This window comes from Chelonoidis abingdonii, chromosome 2, assembly GCF_003597395.2.
Source record: "Chelonoidis abingdonii isolate Lonesome George chromosome 2, CheloAbing_2.0, whole genome shotgun sequence".
Taxonomy (NCBI): Eukaryota; Metazoa; Chordata; order Testudines; family Testudinidae; genus Chelonoidis; species Chelonoidis abingdonii.
Window position 1 is genome coordinate 88,540,573 of NC_133770.1, and position 20,084 is coordinate 88,560,656.

Sequence of the window (20,084 nt, forward strand, 5' to 3'; positions counted from 1 at the left end):
TGTGTGCTCAGTGAAATCGACATTTACTGATAAAAAACCTAAACCTTCCAAACCTAGTAATAAATCAGGAGGCAACCCACACCCAGGGCCACTCAGAGGATTCAGGGGGCCAGGGGAAAAGCAATTTGGGGGGCCCCTTCCATAAAAAACAGTTGCAATACTATAGAATAGTATATTCTCGTGGGGGCCCCTGTGGGGCCCATGGCAAATTGCCCCACTTGCCCCTCCCTCTGGGCAGCCCTGCCCATACCCATGCAAAACCAAGAGAGCTCACACAACAAGCCAGTGAGGTTTTAAAGAAACATTCTAAAAGCTGTGTCTTTTATAAACACTCACCCTACCAATGACTTCTCTCAGAGCAAAATATTTGTCAGTGAGGTCCCCTGCTTCACTCAGTGGAGCGTCATAGTCGTAACTAGTAGGCTGTGATGCATATGGCATGTTTGCCCCTGTGAAAATCAAATATTAATCAATTAAAAACAATTGATGGAGTTTCTCCAGTCCCTTCCCCAATGGGATAGTTTTTTAGACTTGTTTCTTTCCACCCACAAATTTCTTTGTTCATAGCAAGATCTCTAAGTCTAGTGATTCAGCCTGGGTTCCCTCCTGGAAACCATCTCTATTCAGGACACCTAATCCTCCTTCCCCACTGGCATTTAAAATACTTATCTGTGTGTCTTAAGAAAATGAATATAGAATTGATTTAGGACATGGGGGACCTAGAGGCTGAAGGTTTAGAGTGTGTGTACTTTGTAATATACTATAAATGACAGGTGTAGACCTCACCTGCAATTGGAAACCAAGCCATTTTTTTTCAAATTGTTCCTTACCATTCCAATAGGCAAAATTGGTTCCACCTATAAACATGTACCTAAAAAGAAAAACAAATAAAGCCACTCAAAGCAGGCTTTGCTGACTGCCACCTCACTCTCACTTTTCATTAAAAACAAATCCTCTCTTGAACAAGCACTTACATGTTAACATTAGCACCACGTGACAGGATTTCATCAAGAGTTTTAGCTATCGTATTTGTTGGCACAACAGAATGAGGGTGACCCCAGTGATCCAGCCAGCCAGTGTAGAATTCAGAGTTTACCTGCCCAGGGTGAAATGTGGAGAGTTGAGGAAAGAATATGAAAAGCAGGGGGTGGGGGGTAGGAGGGGGAATATTAAGGAAACAATATCAGAATTGGAGGTTAAGTTATTTTAAGTTAAATTTATGTCACTAGCAATAAGGGAAAAAAAAGCAGCTATGTGCATTTGAATCATATTCAAATAATGACTGTAAATACGGTGAAATATGTTAAAAACCACAGGAGATGAGGTAACCCTTTAGTTAGGATTAAGTCCTTCTCTCAGAGCGGCTATGGCATCAAAATGGCTCCTAGTCAGCTCACATCCCATTAACTTGTGTAAAAATCTATGCTAGCTAAAAACAGGATGCAGTTTTTTAACCTGCTCTATTAATTCTGCCTCTAACTTCCGCTCTCACACACACTTGACTCACTCATCTAAGCATCTCTACTGCTTTGTACATACTTTCCTAGGCTGGGAAAAATCAAGACAAATTGGGATCTTCTGAGGTCAAAAAATACTCCACAGAACAGCAGTCAGGGATCACAGAACAGCAGCATGGCACAGACATGTTCAGAGAAACTGTCCCCAACCTCTGCCTCACCATGAAACAAGAGTTCCAATGTCCCATGAACCCAGGCACCCCAAGCAGCACAAACAACAAGCACTGCTACTGTCAACCCCTCCGTTTTCATTACTATCATAAAATTAAGAACATATGGAAATTAAAAAAAAAAACAAAAACGTACCAAGGGGCCTCTGGGTTCACTGCCTCTTTGAGTTAAAAATGCTGCTGAGACGTTACTACCTGCAAATAAAAAACAAAACTGAGCTGCAATATCCATGCTATTTCAGTCCCTTGCCTTCAGGAGCAGCAACTGGGATGCCGTACCTCTCCCCTGTATCAGCAAGAACCTAGGTGGAAATCTGGGCCTAAATTTTCAGAAGAGGCTAATGATTTTGGGTGCCCAGCTTGAGGCACCAGAAATGGGCCTAGTTATCTGAGTGCTCAGAGCTTTCTGAAAACCATGCCCCTTTCAGGAGCCTCAAGCTGAACACCAAGAACTAAGGCATCCAAAAACCATTAGTTATATTTGAAAAATGTAGGCCTTAGCTTAAAGTAGATTTATTTGTGGGAAGTGTAAAAGTCAGGGAACTGGCAAATCAGATTTGGAGTTTCATCTCTAAGTCACTGGTCTGAAAGCCAAGAGTAACTGAAAGTCATTACTATTTGACAGATTACCTCCAGGAAATAGGAGGTGAGAGAGATGTGGATTTTTTTCTATTAATAAATGGACTGAGACTACAAACATACCTTACCACAAAGGACAATTCACAAGAGAGGTCCCAGATTGAAGGCACTTGGAAATTGAACTACATTCACATTGGACTGAAGCCCAGGAAACCTCCCATACTGCCAAGGCTGTGCAGTTTCTAGTGAGGACAAAGTCTCCTGTTCGAACTGGGCACTTTTCACAAGCACAACACTCACTTAATTCTGCATGCTTACAGTACCACAGATTGGGGCAATGTGTCCCATTTTAACTATGTTCTGCAGCACAAGATTTTCTTCAGAGGAATGCAAGGTGATAATCTGATGGAGCTGGAATTTGGGCTGGACTAAGAGCCCTTGGAAAAACTGCTGACCATTGCTAATTTTTTTCAGTAGGTTTGCACTGTAAAGAGACCAGACTGGTCCCAGAGGTGACTCCCTGGTGAATCACACCAGCTGGCTCCCTCTATATGTTTAAGTATATATCAAATGGCAACATGTAGATCACCACTTAAACCCAAGAGTCAAAGAGACCATCAACTTTGCTACACGCGAACAAACATTGGCTTAGTTATCTTGCTACGAACAGCTGCTACTAACCTGGTGCAAAGTCCACCGTTGCATAAAGACCCTGCAGAGCTCCACATCTCAAGTAATGTTTGCTTGCCCCATCTGTTGTAAACAGTACCACCTCATCTCCAAGATGGTGATGGAAGAGCTTCTGAAGGTAACGAAGGTAATCGTAATCACAGGCAAAATAGCTTCCATATTCATTTTCAACCTATGCAATAAAAATAACAGATTAGCAGCAAAGCTGATATTTGATAACCAGACCTGCACCCTTCACGGGGAGAAGACTTTTCATATTGAAAATGGAAAAGCCACTCAATGCGACCTCATGAAAGCCTAATCTGGATTGCCTCCTCCTTGCAGAGAGACAATGAAAGCACAACAGAAACTCCAGAGAAGATGCATGGTTATGAGGGGAGATGCCACATCAGCAGCATTATTCTTCTCACCTCCCAGAAACCTGTCTTGCAGGAGAGCTCCACAGCTATCTGGAGAGACGTTGTATCCCAAAGCATCAACCTCCCAATTCCACAAGAATGCCCTGCCGTAGTTAATGCTGGCTTAAACAACGTTAGCCTAAGCACTGCCTCACTCGTAAATGGTGTGCCCCAAGTACAACCGACAAAGCTCTATTGTCGCTCTGCTAACATGGGGATGGCAGGAGATGTGTTAACTTTGATGGAATAAATGGGCCTACGGAGTCAAAGAAGTTAACACAATCTTGTCACTGCACAACATTAGCCAGTTAAATGTGGTTCGGGGGTTCAAGTAAAGAGTTCTCGGCCTGCTTAGTCCTGTAGCAAATGCACCAGTATTAAAAATCTTTAAACCTTTTATTAAAGATACTGAAAAGGAAAAACAGTAATAGCATTTGAAATGCCCAAATTAAAGCCTTACTTAATACTTTACAATTTTCCTTATTCCCTGTAGAGAGCTTTTATAGGGGAAAAAACCCATTTGCCACTTTTTAGATGGTATTCTTTTTGAGGAAAAGAGAAGCTTGTTGAGATGAACTGGAGCTGTTGTTATTGCTGCTGTTGCTGAAGTCTGGTCCTGTTTACATAAAGACAAAACAAGGCACACATGCAAAATGGGAGTGAAAGGAACAGCAAAGACAGAAAATGCAATTTCTGTCTCTGGTGCTGATTTTCACTTGCAACTTCACTGCTGAGAAACACAGGCCCAGCACACAGTCACTCCAAGACCTGGAAAACTTGTAGCAGCAGTGTGTTGTTTAAGCAGCAGTGTGTTGTAGCAGCAGTGTGTTGTTGGTTGCCTTACTGGGGACAGGGTCAGAGCATTGTTGCAAGAGATGCTGTTTTGTTTGGCTAAGCCAAACTCTTACTAAACAGAAGGCAAAGGAAGAGAGAGAGAGGGAAAAGAAGAAATAAGTTGGGGAAGGAAAAGGACACATGGAGCGCAGTGACAGCAGAAACCAAAGTTCCATACGCCAGGTAGTGTTAGGGATTTAGCCAGAGGTGGTGGTGTATCTGGGTCCCTCTCTCTGGCCTGGACTGGTCAGGACCTCTCAGAATCAGGATGGTGAAGGTCTAACAGAGTCATGGCACATTTCAGGGTCTCTGGAGATGGTGGGGTTGACAGTCATGATAACAAAGCTCGCTCCTTTCAGTCAACCCATCTTCTAGCCTATTTGAGCCTCCCCAAAGTCTCTTTTTAAGTACTCTAAAAGGGAGTAAAGGGTGGAGTAACCCATCCCCCACTATTTTGTTCACCAATTAGGCCTAATTTCCAACTTACCAGTTTTAGTTAATTCATTTCTGGTTCCATTTGCCTCTTGTTTACCAATCATGATATTAACACAATACTTGGGTGGTATTATTAGAACTTTTCGCTTAGTCTAACTCAGTATTTTTGTCTCCCTTTTATTTTTTATTTTTTTTATAAAAACAACTCTTTATAACAGTTTGCGTTGAATTTTTGTTACCAAACTTTTTTTACATTTGGTAACAAAAATTCAACGCAAACTGTTATAAAGAGTTGTTTCTATGGACATATCCGTTTAATATGTTATAGGCCTAGTGTGGATGAAGCATGCTTGATATGAGTTGCATGTTGACAACCGAAGGAAGAATGTGAGGATTTAAGCAGTCAAGAGTTGTTTGTGAAAAATAACTTTATAATGAGAAAGATAAGGAAATATTGGGGGCATTGCCACGGCAATGTATCTGCTGCAACTGTAAACCAAAATGGGGAAAGAGGAACATCTTGGGCCTGGGACTGTTTCTAAACATCTTGGGTTTTGGCAATTTGCCCAGTACTGTCGCTTTAAAATTGCCCACACAACCGATGACATGATGGAGTGGATTATAAATGATGTTCTATACACTCACAATTTGGAGTCGTTCGTGGATCCAGAGCCCTGTTTAGTTTAAGATATGGTGCACAACAGCAGAGCTGTAGAGGAGTTCTGGAGCCAGTGCAGGGAGGCCAGAATTTCCATGTGGATGGCTAGGGACCGCACTTTCCCAAGGATTTTGGCAGCTGTATAACTTTTTGCAAATAGGTTCCTCAGCTAGATCCACAGGAAGGTAACCCCTTGTCCTGCCCCTAAGCCAAGGAAACAATGTCATGGAAATGCCTCAAAGGAAACTTCTGAATTTCCAATTATTCCTGCACAGAGGACAATTTGGCCCAAAATGTTTTATTGAATACACATACATATAAAGTAACTTGAAGATTGTCTCTTTTATTACACATTTTGCCTGTGTGATGGGGCATCTGCCCCACACTGGTGGAAAAAGGATTAAAAGCTGCCGGTGGATTAGGGTCGAGACTCGGGGAGGTCAGAGGGCAGGGAACAGGGGAATGGAATGGGGGCAAGGGTCCTGGGGGGGCAGTCAGGAAGGACCAGGGGTTGGATGGGGTGATGGGAGGCAGTCAGGGGCAGGGATTCCAGGGGCAGTCAGGACAGAGAGAAGGGGTGGTTGGATGGGGCAGGGATCCCAGGGGGCCATCACAAATAAGAGGATGGGTTGGATGGGGCGGCAGGAGGCAGTTAGGGGACAGGAAAGGGGGGTGGATGGGGCAGGGATCCTGGAGGTGGGGTGTCAAGGAACGTGGGAGGTTGGATGGGGCAGGAGTCCTGGAGGACGGAGCAGGAGTCCCGGGGGGGGCACGACCCCCTCCAGGGGTGAGGAGGAGGGAACCGGTTGTTAGTATTTTGGCAGCTCATCACTGATTAGAATTACTGTTTGTATTGTGGTGAAGGCTAAGGCCCTCAGCCATGGTCATGGCTGCACTGTGTCTAAATGTAGAAGAGAAAAGGTGTGTCTCAGGCTTACCTGAATCAATTACCAAAGTCTGAACAGAAAAAAAAAATTAAGAAAATAACCCTCTGACCAAGACTGTGAAATTTCAACCCCAAAAGGTAGCCAGGAGGCAATTCAGGTAGGGCACGTTGTTCTGATTGTTAAATCACATAAAAGCAGCTCTGTAAGCACTTCTGCTTGATTGTTCTCACCTTCCATGTCTGCCTCCACTTCATTTTCTTCACCTAGGGCTGAAGCTTCAGTTGATTTCTGCCCTTCTTAAAGGGGCCCAGCTGACACTGCAGGTTTTTTTTATTAAAAAGAGCAAGTCTATCAATTGCAGTGCAAGCTTCCCCATGTTAAGCCATCCATTGGCCTCAGCTATGTTCTGGAGAGTCCATCTGACGTCAGGAGGGTAATAAGTTCTCGAAAGGCAAAGGCATGAATTGGTACGGGGACTGAGCAACGATGCCATTTGTGATGAAGACACTACTAGGGACCTGACTGAGCTGATGAACTCATTTGTCATAGATCCCTGAACAGCTTTCAGATGGTAATATGTTTCTCTCACTACTGATTCATTTATTCATAGGCTTTGGTATAGCCACCAGCATCACAGAACTGGAGTGATTTTTGACTAGCTATCAATAGACTTTTTCAAGCTATTTCAGAGTCCAGTATATGGATACGTGGTTAAAACTGCTAACTTTTGCCTTTAGCAGATGATGTGTCTTAGTTTTGACTCTATATCCCCTAAGTGTAGTAATTAATAGTGAGTTTGGGGCTCTTGCAAATTCTCTCAGCCAGTTTCTTAAAATGTAAATATATAGTAAGTTGCAAAAGCTTTCTTTACCAACAAAAGTATAATTCATAAAGTGCTAATGTGGTTATGAAAATAAAGCAGTTCATAATACTGAAGAGATTTAATATTGAGATCCAGTTAAATTGTTCTATGCATGGAACTCCAAATGCAGTTAACAACAACACTGTACTTTTATCCTAACATCCATCTAGCAACATCAAAGTACTTTCAAAAAATGAGTAAGTACTGTCATCCCAGTCTGACAAAGGAAGTCACAGAGGGCTTAAGTGACTTGCCTCAGGGTTCACAGTGAGTCAGAAGCAAAGCTGGGTCAAACCCCAATCTCTTTATTTGCAGTAGCCTGTTCTGACAAACAATCACCATCCTAGCCAGTAGATCCATGGCTAAATTAGTGGGAAATGTTTATATGGGCCTCCTCCCACTGTCTAATTTTGCAAACACGACACAGGACATACTTTCTTAACTACTTGTTTTGTAGCTGAGTCCTATCATATGCACACATGACTAACTGCAGACATAAAAGTGAGCAGGGTAGATAAAAACTGATGATTTAAAAAAATTGGATTTTTTTTTTTATTTAAACCAGGGTTTTTTTAATTATTTAAATTATAAGCAGTTTTTCTTTTTAAAAATAAACCTGTTTAAAATTAAGTCTGAATATAATACAAAATATGTTAAGGGGTAAACTAATTATAATTTAGTTGTAAATGTGAAACCTGTTCTGATAAGCAAAGTTTATATATCCAAATCACTTAAAGTTGTTTTGGTTAATAAAAATAAACTTTATATGCTGTTTTGTGTGTTTAATTAAATTCCAGTTACCAACCTAATGCAGCTTAACACAAATGATGAGCAAAAAGTTAATCATTCACTATTTTCTAACATATTAAAAACGTAGTTAATAAGAATTTGAAAATGTTAAGCTACATAGCTACATAAATATATAGAGTTATAGTGTACCCACAAAAAGATGGACCAAATCTAGTGTAAAGGCTCTATTTAGTTGTAAATCAACATGTTTTAATGTTATATCAACCAATAAAAATGCACCTTTCTTTAGAAAATAACTGAAGTAGAAATTGAAAAATTGATTAAAATGGATGATTTAAATTGAAGTTTTCCACTGGGTGAATTAAATCATGCTTTAAATCGCTGATTTAAGTCAATCCACCCTGAAAGTGTGTCGCTGAAACCTTCTTTCAAAATCTGAACCATGATGCTTAATTTGTTCAGTGTAATAACCAGTGGAAGCACCAGGGCCAAATATTTAAGGTATTTTATCCTTCTTCATTCCTAGCTATAGTAGGTCTTGTCAGGCTAGATACTCAAGAGCAGTGGTTCTCAACCTATTTATCATTGTGGGCTGCAGAAGTGGCCCACAAAGCGTTAGTTGGGTGGCAGGTTGAGAACCACAGTGCCCCCACCTAACACACACACACACACACACACACACACCCCTATACCCAGTGCCCTCCACCCAAAGACCCCTCCACAAAATGGGGCTAGGAGCGGAGAGCTGGCATGGGGCAGGGACCCTGATCTTCTGCGCAGGGACCCTGACCCGCACCGTGTGGGGCCGGGCAACAGCCGGCTGCCTGGACTCCAAACCCCACCGTGAGGCAGCCAGCTGCCCAAACCCCAGTCCCCAGACCCCGCCGAGACCCCAAAACCCACTGGGACCTTGGAGCCTACTGCGTGGCAGGGCAGCCAGGAGCCCCCGGCACTGTATCCAGGAGCCTGGAGCCTACAACCTTTAGCACATGGCCACAGCTGTGTGCTAATTGGGTATCATGCAGCCCCTGGGTTGAGAACTGCTGCTCTAGAGCTTTATCAAGCTAAGTAAAGAGAATGTTCCATTTAACAGCGATAAAAAGCACTGAGCTGTGTCATGGCTTAGCTTTCAGCCTCTTTTTCTGAGTAACTTGTGGTGCTTGGGCTACTGAAACAGACGGCACTGGTTAGAGCCCAGCATTGTGGGGGATTATCCTATGCATGTCTCCCCACACAGCTTTACCAGAGCACTCTAAGGCCAGCTTGCTCTACCCCGACTCCTGTTCTAAACAGGGACTGCCAGTTCTTGCAAACAATGTCAAAGTCATGCAGGGACAGATGGGAGGAAGCAAGGGAATAAGTGATGGGAGGGTGGCAGGAGGCAGAGGAAGAGGGAAGGGAAGGTCAGCTGTGGTTTAGTCCTCTCTGTGAAGCCACTTAGCTAAGCTGTAGATACCACAAGATGGGGAGAAACAAACAAACCAACAAATCCATCAACAGTGGACTGATCAAAAAGCTGGGATATCTGGGTTCTACTGGTACTCTGCTGCTCACTCTCTGGGCCTCATCTACCCAGCCTGTGGAATGGTGATAATACTATTAACGCAGCTTTGTAAAGTGAGTAAGGTAAAGGGATTGCAAGGGCACAGAAGATTTATCAAGAAAATCTCCAACAGGTCCCAGGGGGAAAAGACCTGGGGTGAAATCTTGGCTCCATAGATGTGAACGGCAAAACTCCCATTGACTTCAACAGAGCCGGCATTTCACATTTTTGGTGGGGAGTTGCAGGGAAGCCCTGCAGGTGATTCTGTATGTAATATGGAAAAGGGGAGCACGGAGAGGGAGAAGCAGAAGAGATGTTAAGAAATAAGTTTGATTCAAGAGTCCCTGAGTCTCAGGAAGTGCTGGCTTCAGCTGAGCTACTTCAACATGAGCTATGTATCAAGGATACAGGCAAGCAGGGTGGCTAATAATACATCACTTGTGTGAGTGAGTGGCCATGCTCATCACATCCTCACGCACAGTCTCTTGGTAAAGAGACATCTACACTAAGGACTAAAAGCCGACACTCAAAGCTTCACTTGTTAAAATGTTGGAGAAGCAAGGGTAATATACTCAAATATTATCAGATCCTTTTGTTTGTGATACAGTTTAAACTAATTTTAATCCCAGTTACCATGGAGAGTGAATATTATTTACAATTTTAAAGAGCACTCGTGTACGTTACTGGAAACATAGCTGTGGAAGCACTGTTAATAATGGGGACCAAAAGGCCTTTTGCATTCACGTAGTTAGTGTTCCCATTTGAAATGGATTACCTGCACCATAATAACTGGCCCTCCATTCTGATAGAGATAAGGCTTCATTTTGGGTAACAAGACACCCATCCACCTTTCTACAGCTGCCAAGTAATCTGGAATATACAAAGAGAAAGTTGTGGGCAGACCAGAGTTTATCTACTTTAAAACAAAAATAAACTACAAATGGGATATTTTTTGTAACCAATACCCTAAATATAAAGGGTATGCACAATGTGAACAAGAGCAACAAATAATGAACTGATAACATTCTGTACTTGCTCATAACTTCAGCCTCTCAGTACGTACAGAAGTCAAGTGGCTTCAAGGACCACACCCGAATCAGTCCAATATAGTACAGTCTAAAAACAACAGGAGTACTTGTGGCATCTTAGAGACTAACAAATTTATTTGAGTACAAGCTTTTGTGGGCTACAGCTGTTATACAGACAAAACTACACAGGATCTTTTCAGGGGGCAAGACAAAGCTGCCACATTTATTATGATAACAATTTGTTTTATGACCAATAACTAATATTTTAATCCTTATACACACACACCTTATACCTAATACCTATATACACACACATACATTCTCACACACACACATCAGATGTTCTGCAGCTGCTGCATAGTTACCAGTCCTGAAGATAGCTTGAGTTCGTGGCTTGATTTTGCAGCTTGGATTCATAGCTTGTGGCTGCTAACCGGCCAGGAAAGCCAGGCCCGAGGCAGAGCTGGGTCTCTGTTGGGCATGCACCGGTGCCCTTCCACATTGGCAGCAGAATGTTACCCTCCAAAGTCTTCCATCTCACCCATCCTTTTTGTAGCTTTAGGGTATGGCTACACTTGGAATTTCAAGGCGCTGCCGCGGCAGCGCTGTGAAGTGTGACTGTGGTCAGAGCGGCAGCGCTGGGAGAAAGCTCTCCCAGCGCTGAATGTAAACCACATCCTTTACGGGTGTAGCGTGCAGGGCTGGGAGCTGCGCCACCCTGATTACACTGACGCTTTACAGCGCTGCATCTTGCAGTGCTCAGGGGGGTGTTTTTTCACATTCCTGAGCACGAAACTTGCAGCACTGTAAAGTGTGAGCGTAGCCAAGGCCTTAGTATGAATCCAGAGTCTATAGGTCTTGCTGTGTCACGCTGCCTCTGGGTTTGGTGATTGATCACCCGTCAATTGCAGGCGTGACTTTCAGCCTGGGACCTGGCTTTGACCTTCCTTCTATTGTACTTTTTCTTTTTAGGATGGACTCTTCTTACTTTGTTAGGGCTCGTCTCTATTTTGTCAGGACAGGCTGGGGCTGGAGGTTGATTACATCATCCATAAATCACAATCTAAACTAAACTAATAAGAGTATAGCAGGATGTGCAAAAATGAAGATTGGAGGAAGCTTTTACAAAATGGAGTGAGTGTTTTAAAATGGGGTTTGAATTACAATATGGCAAACAGTGAACAGAAGTTACAATATAGACAAGCGTAGTGGATGGCAAACAGTGAACAGAAGTTATGGTGTAGGCAAGTGTAATAAATGGTGAACAGAAGTTACAATACTGAAAAAGTGCAAGTCTCAGTGATTTAAGCAGGAATTGGACTGATAGTGAAACTTACAAAGCTGACTGAACAGCTATGGCTCTTAACAAGCATTTTTATTGTCAATTAGCCAGTTATTGGGGTCACTGGTTTTATGAATGAATGTTGTTTCATTCATAAAACTTTACTTATGAAGTTACATTAATAAAGTGAACAATTAAAAACAATTTTATTTATCAGTTCTACACAGCCCACTTCATCGGATGCATGCAGTGGAAAATACAGTAGGGAGAGATATATATACACAGAGAATATGAAACAATGGGTGTTACTATACACACTATAAGGAGAGTGATCAGTTAAGGGGAGCTATTATCAGCAAGAGAGAAAAAGAACTGTTTGTAGTGGTAATGAAAATGACCCATTTCCAGCAATTAACAAGGAGATGTAAGGAACTGTGTATGGGGGGGTGGGGAGAATAAGCATGGGGAAACAGTTTTACTTTGTGTAGTGGCCCATCTACTCCCAGCCTTTATTCAAGCCTAGTTTGATGGTGTCCAGTTTGCAAATTAATCCCAATTCAGCAGTCTCTCACTGAAGTTCTTTTTCTCTCCTGCTGATAATAGCTCATCTTAACTGATCACACTCGTTAGAGTGTGTATGGTAACACTCATTGTTTCATGTTCTCTGTGTGTGTATATATATATATCTTCCTACTGTATTTTCCAATATATGCATCTGATGAAGTGGGCTGAAGCCCATGAAAAATTATGCTCAAATAAATTTGTTAGTCTCTAAGGTGCCACAAATACTCCTGTTCTTTTTACGGATACAGACTAACACAGCTGCTACTCTAAAGCCAGTCTAAAAACAGGTGGTAATGTCCCCACAAAACAGAAAAATATCCAGTTACCTTCAAGAACATTATCCTTTACCATTTAAGGGTCCAGCCCTGCAAATCCTTAAGCAAGTAATCTTGCTGTTTTCTTCCCTGTTACTATCTTATTCTTTCCATACATTTATGCACAGTGCAGAAGTATTCAGCGAGTATGAAAACCTTATTCAGAGAGCATTCACATTTGTTATTCCCAAACTTTTAGTAGAAACAGGTTTCAGAGTAGCCGCCGTGTTAGTCTGTATCCGCAAAAAGAACAGGAGTACTTCTGGCACCTTAGAGACTAACAAATTTATTTGAGCATAAGCTTTCGTGGGCTACAGCCCACTTCTTCGGATGCATGGAATGGAACATTCCGAAGAAGTGATGAAAGCTTATGCTCAAATAAATTTGTTAGTCTCTAAGATGCCATAAGTACTCCAGTTCTTTTTTTAGTAGAAACAGTAACACAATACCATATCTGAAAATACTGCCAGATGCTAGAGTTTGGCCACCAAGTCTGCTTGCCATTGAAACATTTTTATAAATCTTTTTGAGCTCCTTACCTAAATCAGAAGATCGGAGAATAATAGATTCTCTCTCTAATAACCATGCTGGAAGACCCCCCTGTGAAGGGAAAGGAAACCATTTCAATGACCATTTGCAGGAAGCACAAGGATAAGTTTAACTAGCTATCCCATAACTATATAGATATTACCAAGTAAGTACTAGTCATTGGGGACCTACATAGGGTGACAAGACAGCGAGTGTGAACAATCAGGACAAGGGTGGGGGGTAAGAAAAAGACCCAAAAATCAGGACTGTCCTTATAAAGTCGGGATATCTGGTCACCCTAGACCAGGGGTCCCCAATGCGGTGCCTTTGGGCACCATGGCGCCTGCCATGGCGTCTAAGTGCGCCCGCGTACTGGCCAGTGGACAAACATCCACTGAAATGCCGGCGGCAGTATCTACCTGACGCTGCTTGTCGGCAGCATTTTAGAGGTGACACCTATTGACGCTGCCACTTGTCGATGGCATTTCGGCGGATGCTTGTCCGCCACCAGGCGAAAAAGGTTGGGGACCACTGCCCTAGACCTATAGTACCCAAGATCATATTAAAAAATGATCACAATTTAAGGACCAATGAGCTTGAGGCTATAGGAAGTAACTTAAGCAGAACTTGAACCCACAACTTTTAGTATTCCAGATGAAGAATCCTGCCTTGAGCCATATGTTCAGTAGTAGGGAATCCCTCGCATCCTCTTCCCCGCTCCCTCCCAAAAAAGAAAGAACACATATTAGACAGAGATCAGATGTTAATTCTGCCTAGAAATTAGGAAGTTTAAATACAAATTTACCATGTCCCATTCTGCGCAGATATAAGGTCCAGCTCTTAGTATTACCAACAAGCCAATCTCATTAGCTAGCTGCAGGAAATATTCTATATCTCTGTCACCAGAGAAATCATATACTCCTGGTTTGAATTCATGATAGTTCCATGGCACGTACCTGTGAAGAAAACACCATCCATAAGAAGTGACTTAGACTAAAATGAAAAAGGAACACCAAATAATGACTTAATCTAATGCCAAGGAAACAAACTATTTGCACCTCAACTTTACAGTTCTGTAAAGATGTATTTACTTCCAGACTAATGAAATACAAGAATGAATCTAGGACCTAGCTCCTGTAAGGCACTTCTAGAAGCTGAAGGTGCTAAGGTTAGCACCAGGGATGATCAGAAACTTAGAACGGAAACAGATGTCTGTGTTTTTTCATGTAGTCAGTATTTTTTGCACATACTCTTCCTTTCTAACAGCATCAATGTCATAAAACATATTAAAAGCAAAAATAATTCATTATGCATCCTCATCTAACTTTAAAACTCTGAAAGGTCATTGTGAAACAGAAGTGGTGCCTAGTCAAGCAGAAAGCTTCTCACACAGCACTTTCAGGGTTGTTGTTTTTTTAATGTTAAAAGAATTTTTATGTTTTGTAAAAAAAAAAAAAAAGGCCAAGAGAACAATGCAGTGGCAGTAATATCTTTTGTCGATAGAGGAAAAACAAGAACCAGTACATGTGTGGATTACATAAATGTATGTATTTAAAAGTTATATACTACTTACAAAATATCAGAACTTCTCAGATTTGTAACACAAGGGAGGAATCTGCTCAATTTTCTGTGCAGCCAAGATGCATCCTTTCAGCTCTGCAAAGTAATTTTAATTGCCTTCCCAACCTATCTATAATGTTTCCAATATCCTTATTACTTGGCTCTTCTATAGCCAAGGATTTGAATATGAATGGAAGCACGTTCAATGTCAGTTTTGTTTTCTTGCCTGGATTTGAAAGGCTAATGAGGTGCAAGCTGACTGCTTTCATTAAAGATAGGATCATTAAAGCTGACAATTAAAATAAATAAACAAAAATCTACACCCTTACTTTTACAACACATTCATAGTCCCACAGGTTAAAGCCACTGAAAGAACACATATACCACCATCACTATCGTGATGAATCAGTGCTTTTTTCATCGTTTACCAGGTCACTACTACTGCTGAAAAGGGTTCTTTTGCTTTCTACATTAAGGGCTTGGCTACACTCACACTTTACAGCACTGCAACTTTCGCGCTCAGGGGTGTGAAAAAACACCCCCCTGAGCGCTGCAAGATGCAGTGCTGTAAAGCATCAGTGTAATCAGGGCGGCAGCGCTGGGAGCGCGGCTCCCAGTGCTGCACCCTACACCCGTAAAGTATGTGGTTTACGTGCAGTGCTGGGAGAGCTCTCTCCCAGCGCTGCCGCTCTGACCACACTCACACTTTACAGCGCTGCCGCAGCAGCGCTTTGAAATTCCAACTGTAGCCATACCCTAAAACACTTTGCTGCTGTTTAGACTATATTCTTTATGAAGTGGAGAACAGCAGCACATCCCAGGTTGCTGAACCGGCCACATAATATCTGTTCTGTGTTCTCTCCTCCAGGTTCCTTCATAGTGGGGGAATCACTTTAAAAACCAACACAGCAACATTAAAGCCCTTAAAAGGATACAAGGGTTTTTACAAAACTCTTGGAATTATTTTATTTTAAGAATATCTATATTTTAAAAAAAAAAAAAAAGAAAGAAAAAGTACTGAAACTTCAAGTACCTAGACGCAGCTGTTTCTTGGAGAACGAGTTTCCAAAAGGTATAACTGTATCTGCCACTAGCTAACAAAATTAAAAACAAAGAAACAGACTATGATGTTCAAACATCCTTCATATAAATTCAGAGTAGCCAACAGTATCCGTTGGTTCTTCAAAGAAGCCTTTTTGCTACTAATTTCTCCTGTGTTGTAAATAACTGGCTCCATCTAGTGGTTAGTTATTTAACTGCATCTTCCGAAAAACTACCTGTAGTCTCAGTCACGGATTTTCAAACTGTTTTTTATTGTGCAAACAACACTGTAAGAGAGATTGTCTTATGTACCAATATTTCTTCAATGCATGAATACACATGCTATCTTCTCTCCAATTCATGATCACCTAACAACCCTTTGACAACTACACCAACAGTTTACCCAGAAAGGCAATGTCAGGAAAGTATTTATTTTTAGCTGTCTGTGAATGCAGCTGTAAAGGAGGACAATGGGCATATGTGGCTAGACAGCTCTCTGTGGCGCACCAGTGATCACACTACAGAGTCTGAAATAGAAAGTTTAAGTCAATATCAATTAAGCTGGATCTTTTTAAACCTTTGACTATGGTGTTACTAATCTATACTTCAACTCTATCCACCATTCCACCCCTTCACATTTTGAAATATCACCAGGATTATAGCATCCAACTTTAATCAGTTATTTTGGAAGCATTTCTGAAGTTTTATCATGGAGATTGAAAACGTTAACTACAGGACCAATCTACCTGCAGAACCAGGTGCTCTCTTATGTCCTGTTGTTAATGTTTACAGGTAGGAGGCGCCCTACTACTACTAAACCCTCTCTCTTCTCTGAGAGCCTCAGACATCAGCCAGCTAACCTACATATTCACGGTCAGGATGGAGAGCAAGAATTGGCTGGCCATTTCTGAAGGGAGGCAGAAAGGAATGAGAGGAAGGGAAGGTCTGCTTGACTTTCACTGAAAGGGATTCATCAGGTACCAGGCAGCACAAGGATCCAGTGTCTTCTTCCCTGGTGAACTACATTAGGAGTTGTTCTGTAACTCGGACCAGCCAAGTCCCCCTGCCTAAAGATAAAAAAAGCATATCTAGCACCTATTGTAATTTATGGGATCAAAGTCAAATTGCAATTGCAATCTCCATGGAATACTGAAGTTCCAAGAGTCAAACTGCAGCCATTCATCTCATGAAACATGGAAGCTCTGCTGGGTGTGCAAGGAGTTCCTTGAGACACAGCTACTTCCCTCAGAATTTGAACTTCCATAAAAATAATTCTCCACAGTCTATATTGTTAACTAAATCAGTAAAGTACTTACTTAATGGTAAAACTAGCACTAAGCACTAATTTTCACAGGGGGACAGTTTGTATAATCCGTTTGAAGTTTACTCATCTTAGCCAAGTTTTATTAGTGGAGAAAAAAAGAAATCCACTCAGTCTTCCTCCCCACCCTCCCATTAACTAAAAATCCACACAAGCCACATCCAAGTTTTCTTTGGCAATGTGAAAAGTTACCACTAAGTCCCATTAATCAAAATCTGCTTGCCTGGCTACCTGCAAAGTTTCTGATTGATTTTATCTATAAACACACACACAAACACACACACACGGCAGCAACAGAGTTCCTGGGATTTACCGCAGACATCCTCCAACCTGAAAGCCAGCAGCCCCGCCCACCTGAAGCTAGTCCAAGGAAAGCATATGGAAAAGAACAGTAATGGTAGTGAAGAAAATTACGTGACCCCTTACACATTGACTCCATGAGTGCTTCAGGGCTCAAGCACCCACTGGAAAAAAATAGGAGATGCTCAGCACCTGCAGAGCCCGATTAATATTTTGTGGGATGCAGTGCCCGGACCATGGCCCCGCCAGCCTCTTTTTCTGCTCGGCCGCTTCCCTCCAAGGCCCCGTCCCTGCTCCGCACCAAGGCCCCGCCCCTGCCTGGCCTCTTCACCTTGAGGCCCCGCCCACTGCTTGCACGAGGGAGGGGAGAGGAGTGAGCAGAGAGGAGCACCCACTGGCAAAAAACAGAAGTCAGCACCTATGTATGACCCCACATCCCACTGTAAATGTGCTCCTGTGGCACATGAAAGAGAAGTACTTTGAGGTGGTACCTATCAGTCATCCCTGAACTAACAGCAACTGCTACATACTCAGGGAATACCTCTGCAGCCCTACTTCCCTTTCTTTGCAAGAGCACATGCCTCTTAGAGCCACCAATGGACACTAGCACTCCAAGCATCCTGTGTAGCCTTTTGCAAAAAGTGAGGGAAAAGGGAAGGATGGGAGCCACAAAATAAGAAAGCAGTGAAAAAAAACAACATGCAGAGAAATTTTAAAAAGATGAGTAGGGAAAAAGAACAGGGAAGAAAGAGAAAATAGCAAGATAAAAATGCAATAATTATGCCAAGACACAGCATGAGGAGAGGCATGAAGGAGCCACTCATCTGCCAGTCCATCACACAAAGGAAGGTCCGTCAGAAAAACCAATGACCTATTGTACAGAATAATAGAAGTTAAAGGATCTCAAAGGAACAGGAAAGAGAAAGCATTTGAAATAGCAGGAGAGGAACAAAAAGGATTAAAGGAAAGAAACAGAGCAGAAAAGTGAGAGAGAATCAGAAGGGAACATAAGAAACTCGAGATCATGAGCCATAGAGGCAAAGCATATTACTACACCTAGGCTGGTAGTCAAGGTTCGGAAACAGAGGAAAAGAAGAGCAATCAGACCAACTGTGGACACCCTGTAGATTCATTTAACAATTTGGGATTATTGTTATTGCAATTTTTAACCAAATTTAAAAGTAACTATTTGTCCACCTTGAAGCAACATCTCCAGGAGCCACCCAGCAAATACTCTACTAATCGTTGTTTTTTTTGTATGACCAGAGTCATTGGCTACTGGCTTAGATTAATAAAAGAGCAGCAGTCCAACAGCTCTAGAAGCACAAGCATGTTTTTGTAACTCACCAAATAAAGATGGACTCAACCCCCAGGGAGACAGTCTGGAACCATCAAACAAATCCCCTCTTTTCTCATCCACTCTCGCACACTCTCATATCCATCCCCCTCACAGGGCTCCTTCAAAAATGGACAAGCTGTATGGTGGCAAAAAACTATCGGACTCAGATGGGAGGGGCTAAGCTCCAAACATGCAGGCACTCCCCACTGAGCAAACCATGCCTGCTCATGAACATATCCATGGGCTGTCTGCTAGTGTGCCATAATTTCTCTCAACTGCCAAGTTGTAATACAAGGAGAGAAGCACTTTAATATACAGGACCCAAATCATAAAAAGCTTTGTAGATTAGATTAGGCGTAGCAAGTAGAGTGTTATATAATTTGTTTCAGTTTGAAGTGGAGCATTTGTCAGCTCAGGTACATATTTGCAGTGCTCCTGGATTCTCTAGGGTGTTGTCAGCTATAATCTAAAAGAGGTTGCCTTATACACTTAGCTTGCCTACCTCTCCCTTGTTGTTCTGGTCTAAGACTGCTCCCAAAAGTCAATAGTTACTTACGTTTGAATAGCATCAAGCCCCGCCATCTTCATCTTCAACAGACGGTCTTTCCAATAGTACCGGGGCACACGGGAGTAATGAATGCTGCCCGAGATGTAGCGGAATGGTTTCCCATCCTTGAGGAAGTAGTTCTTGTCATAATCGATCCCAAAACTCCTCTGGGATGCAGTCTGTGTATCAAGAAGATTACCAGGCATGAACTTCAACCTCCATGAAAAGGACAACAGTTTTCTGTTAAAACATCCTGCTTATTGAACTCTTCAGTACACTAGGTCTCTGGGATGTTCTGAAGCACGACCTGCAGTGATATTATATTGACAATGCAAGGTCCCGTCCACCCCACCCTTGCTAAAAATAAAAAATCCACCTTCACCTAGTAGGCCCCGCCTGTTGGGGCGCATGTGCTGCAGAGATCAGGAATGAGCAAACCTGGGTCTCCATTTTTGGGGGGCATTTTTGGACTGCTTGCCTCATTTGGTGCAATTTGATCCACTCCAAAAAGGCAAGATGTTGCTCTTCAGTGGGACATGATTTTAAGACTCTTCAGTGATAAGTCAAGTACTATTTCAAGGGACTGCTTCAGAGGCTGATAAACCCTCCCACTCCTCTCTTCCAGTTGGCAGCAGAATTTTAATATGAAGCTCCCAAGAGCTGCTTCCAGCACATGCCAAATGAGCTGAGCTAAGCAAGATCAAAGGAACCACAGCAGACATGTAGGCCAAGCAGTGATGGCAATATTTAATGCTGCACTGAAATGGTTTGGTTCTCCACTGCCTTTCACCTTGGATAGTCTTTTGTCTGCATCAAGCAGCTGTAAAGCATCATCACTCTATGCTGGTAGCATCACTTTGCACAGGTCTACCGGACTGCACAAGGTACAGGACAGCGAGAGTCTGGAACAAGGAACCTGAACTGATTCAGAGACTTT

The 20,084-nt window shown here is 42.4% G+C and overlaps 1 protein-coding gene across 3 annotated transcripts in view; it reads right to left on the reverse strand.

Annotated features, from left to right (window-relative positions):
- The window catches only part of GLB1 (galactosidase beta 1), an 84,173-nt gene that overhangs the window by 38,337 nt on the left and 25,752 nt on the right, over positions 1-20,084 (reverse strand). For 2 of the 3 annotated variants that reach the window (XM_032781705.2, XM_075062533.1), the window contains exons 2-10: positions 19,157-19,326; positions 13,845-13,995; positions 13,051-13,111; positions 10,099-10,193; positions 2,948-3,128; positions 1,824-1,882; positions 975-1,096; positions 831-871; positions 337-449 (exon numbers count right to left, since the gene is read on the reverse strand). In XM_032781705.2, coding sequence (XP_032637596.1) covers positions 337-449; positions 831-871; positions 975-1,096; positions 1,824-1,882; positions 2,948-3,128; positions 10,099-10,193; positions 13,051-13,111; positions 13,845-13,995; positions 19,157-19,326 — 993 coding nt within the window. Of the gene's footprint in view, positions 1-336; positions 450-830; positions 872-974; positions 1,097-1,823; positions 1,883-2,943; positions 3,129-10,098; positions 10,194-13,050; positions 13,112-13,844; positions 13,996-19,156; positions 19,327-20,084 lie in introns of all 3 variants that reach the window. The other variant, XM_075062532.1, reaches the window with a different exon arrangement.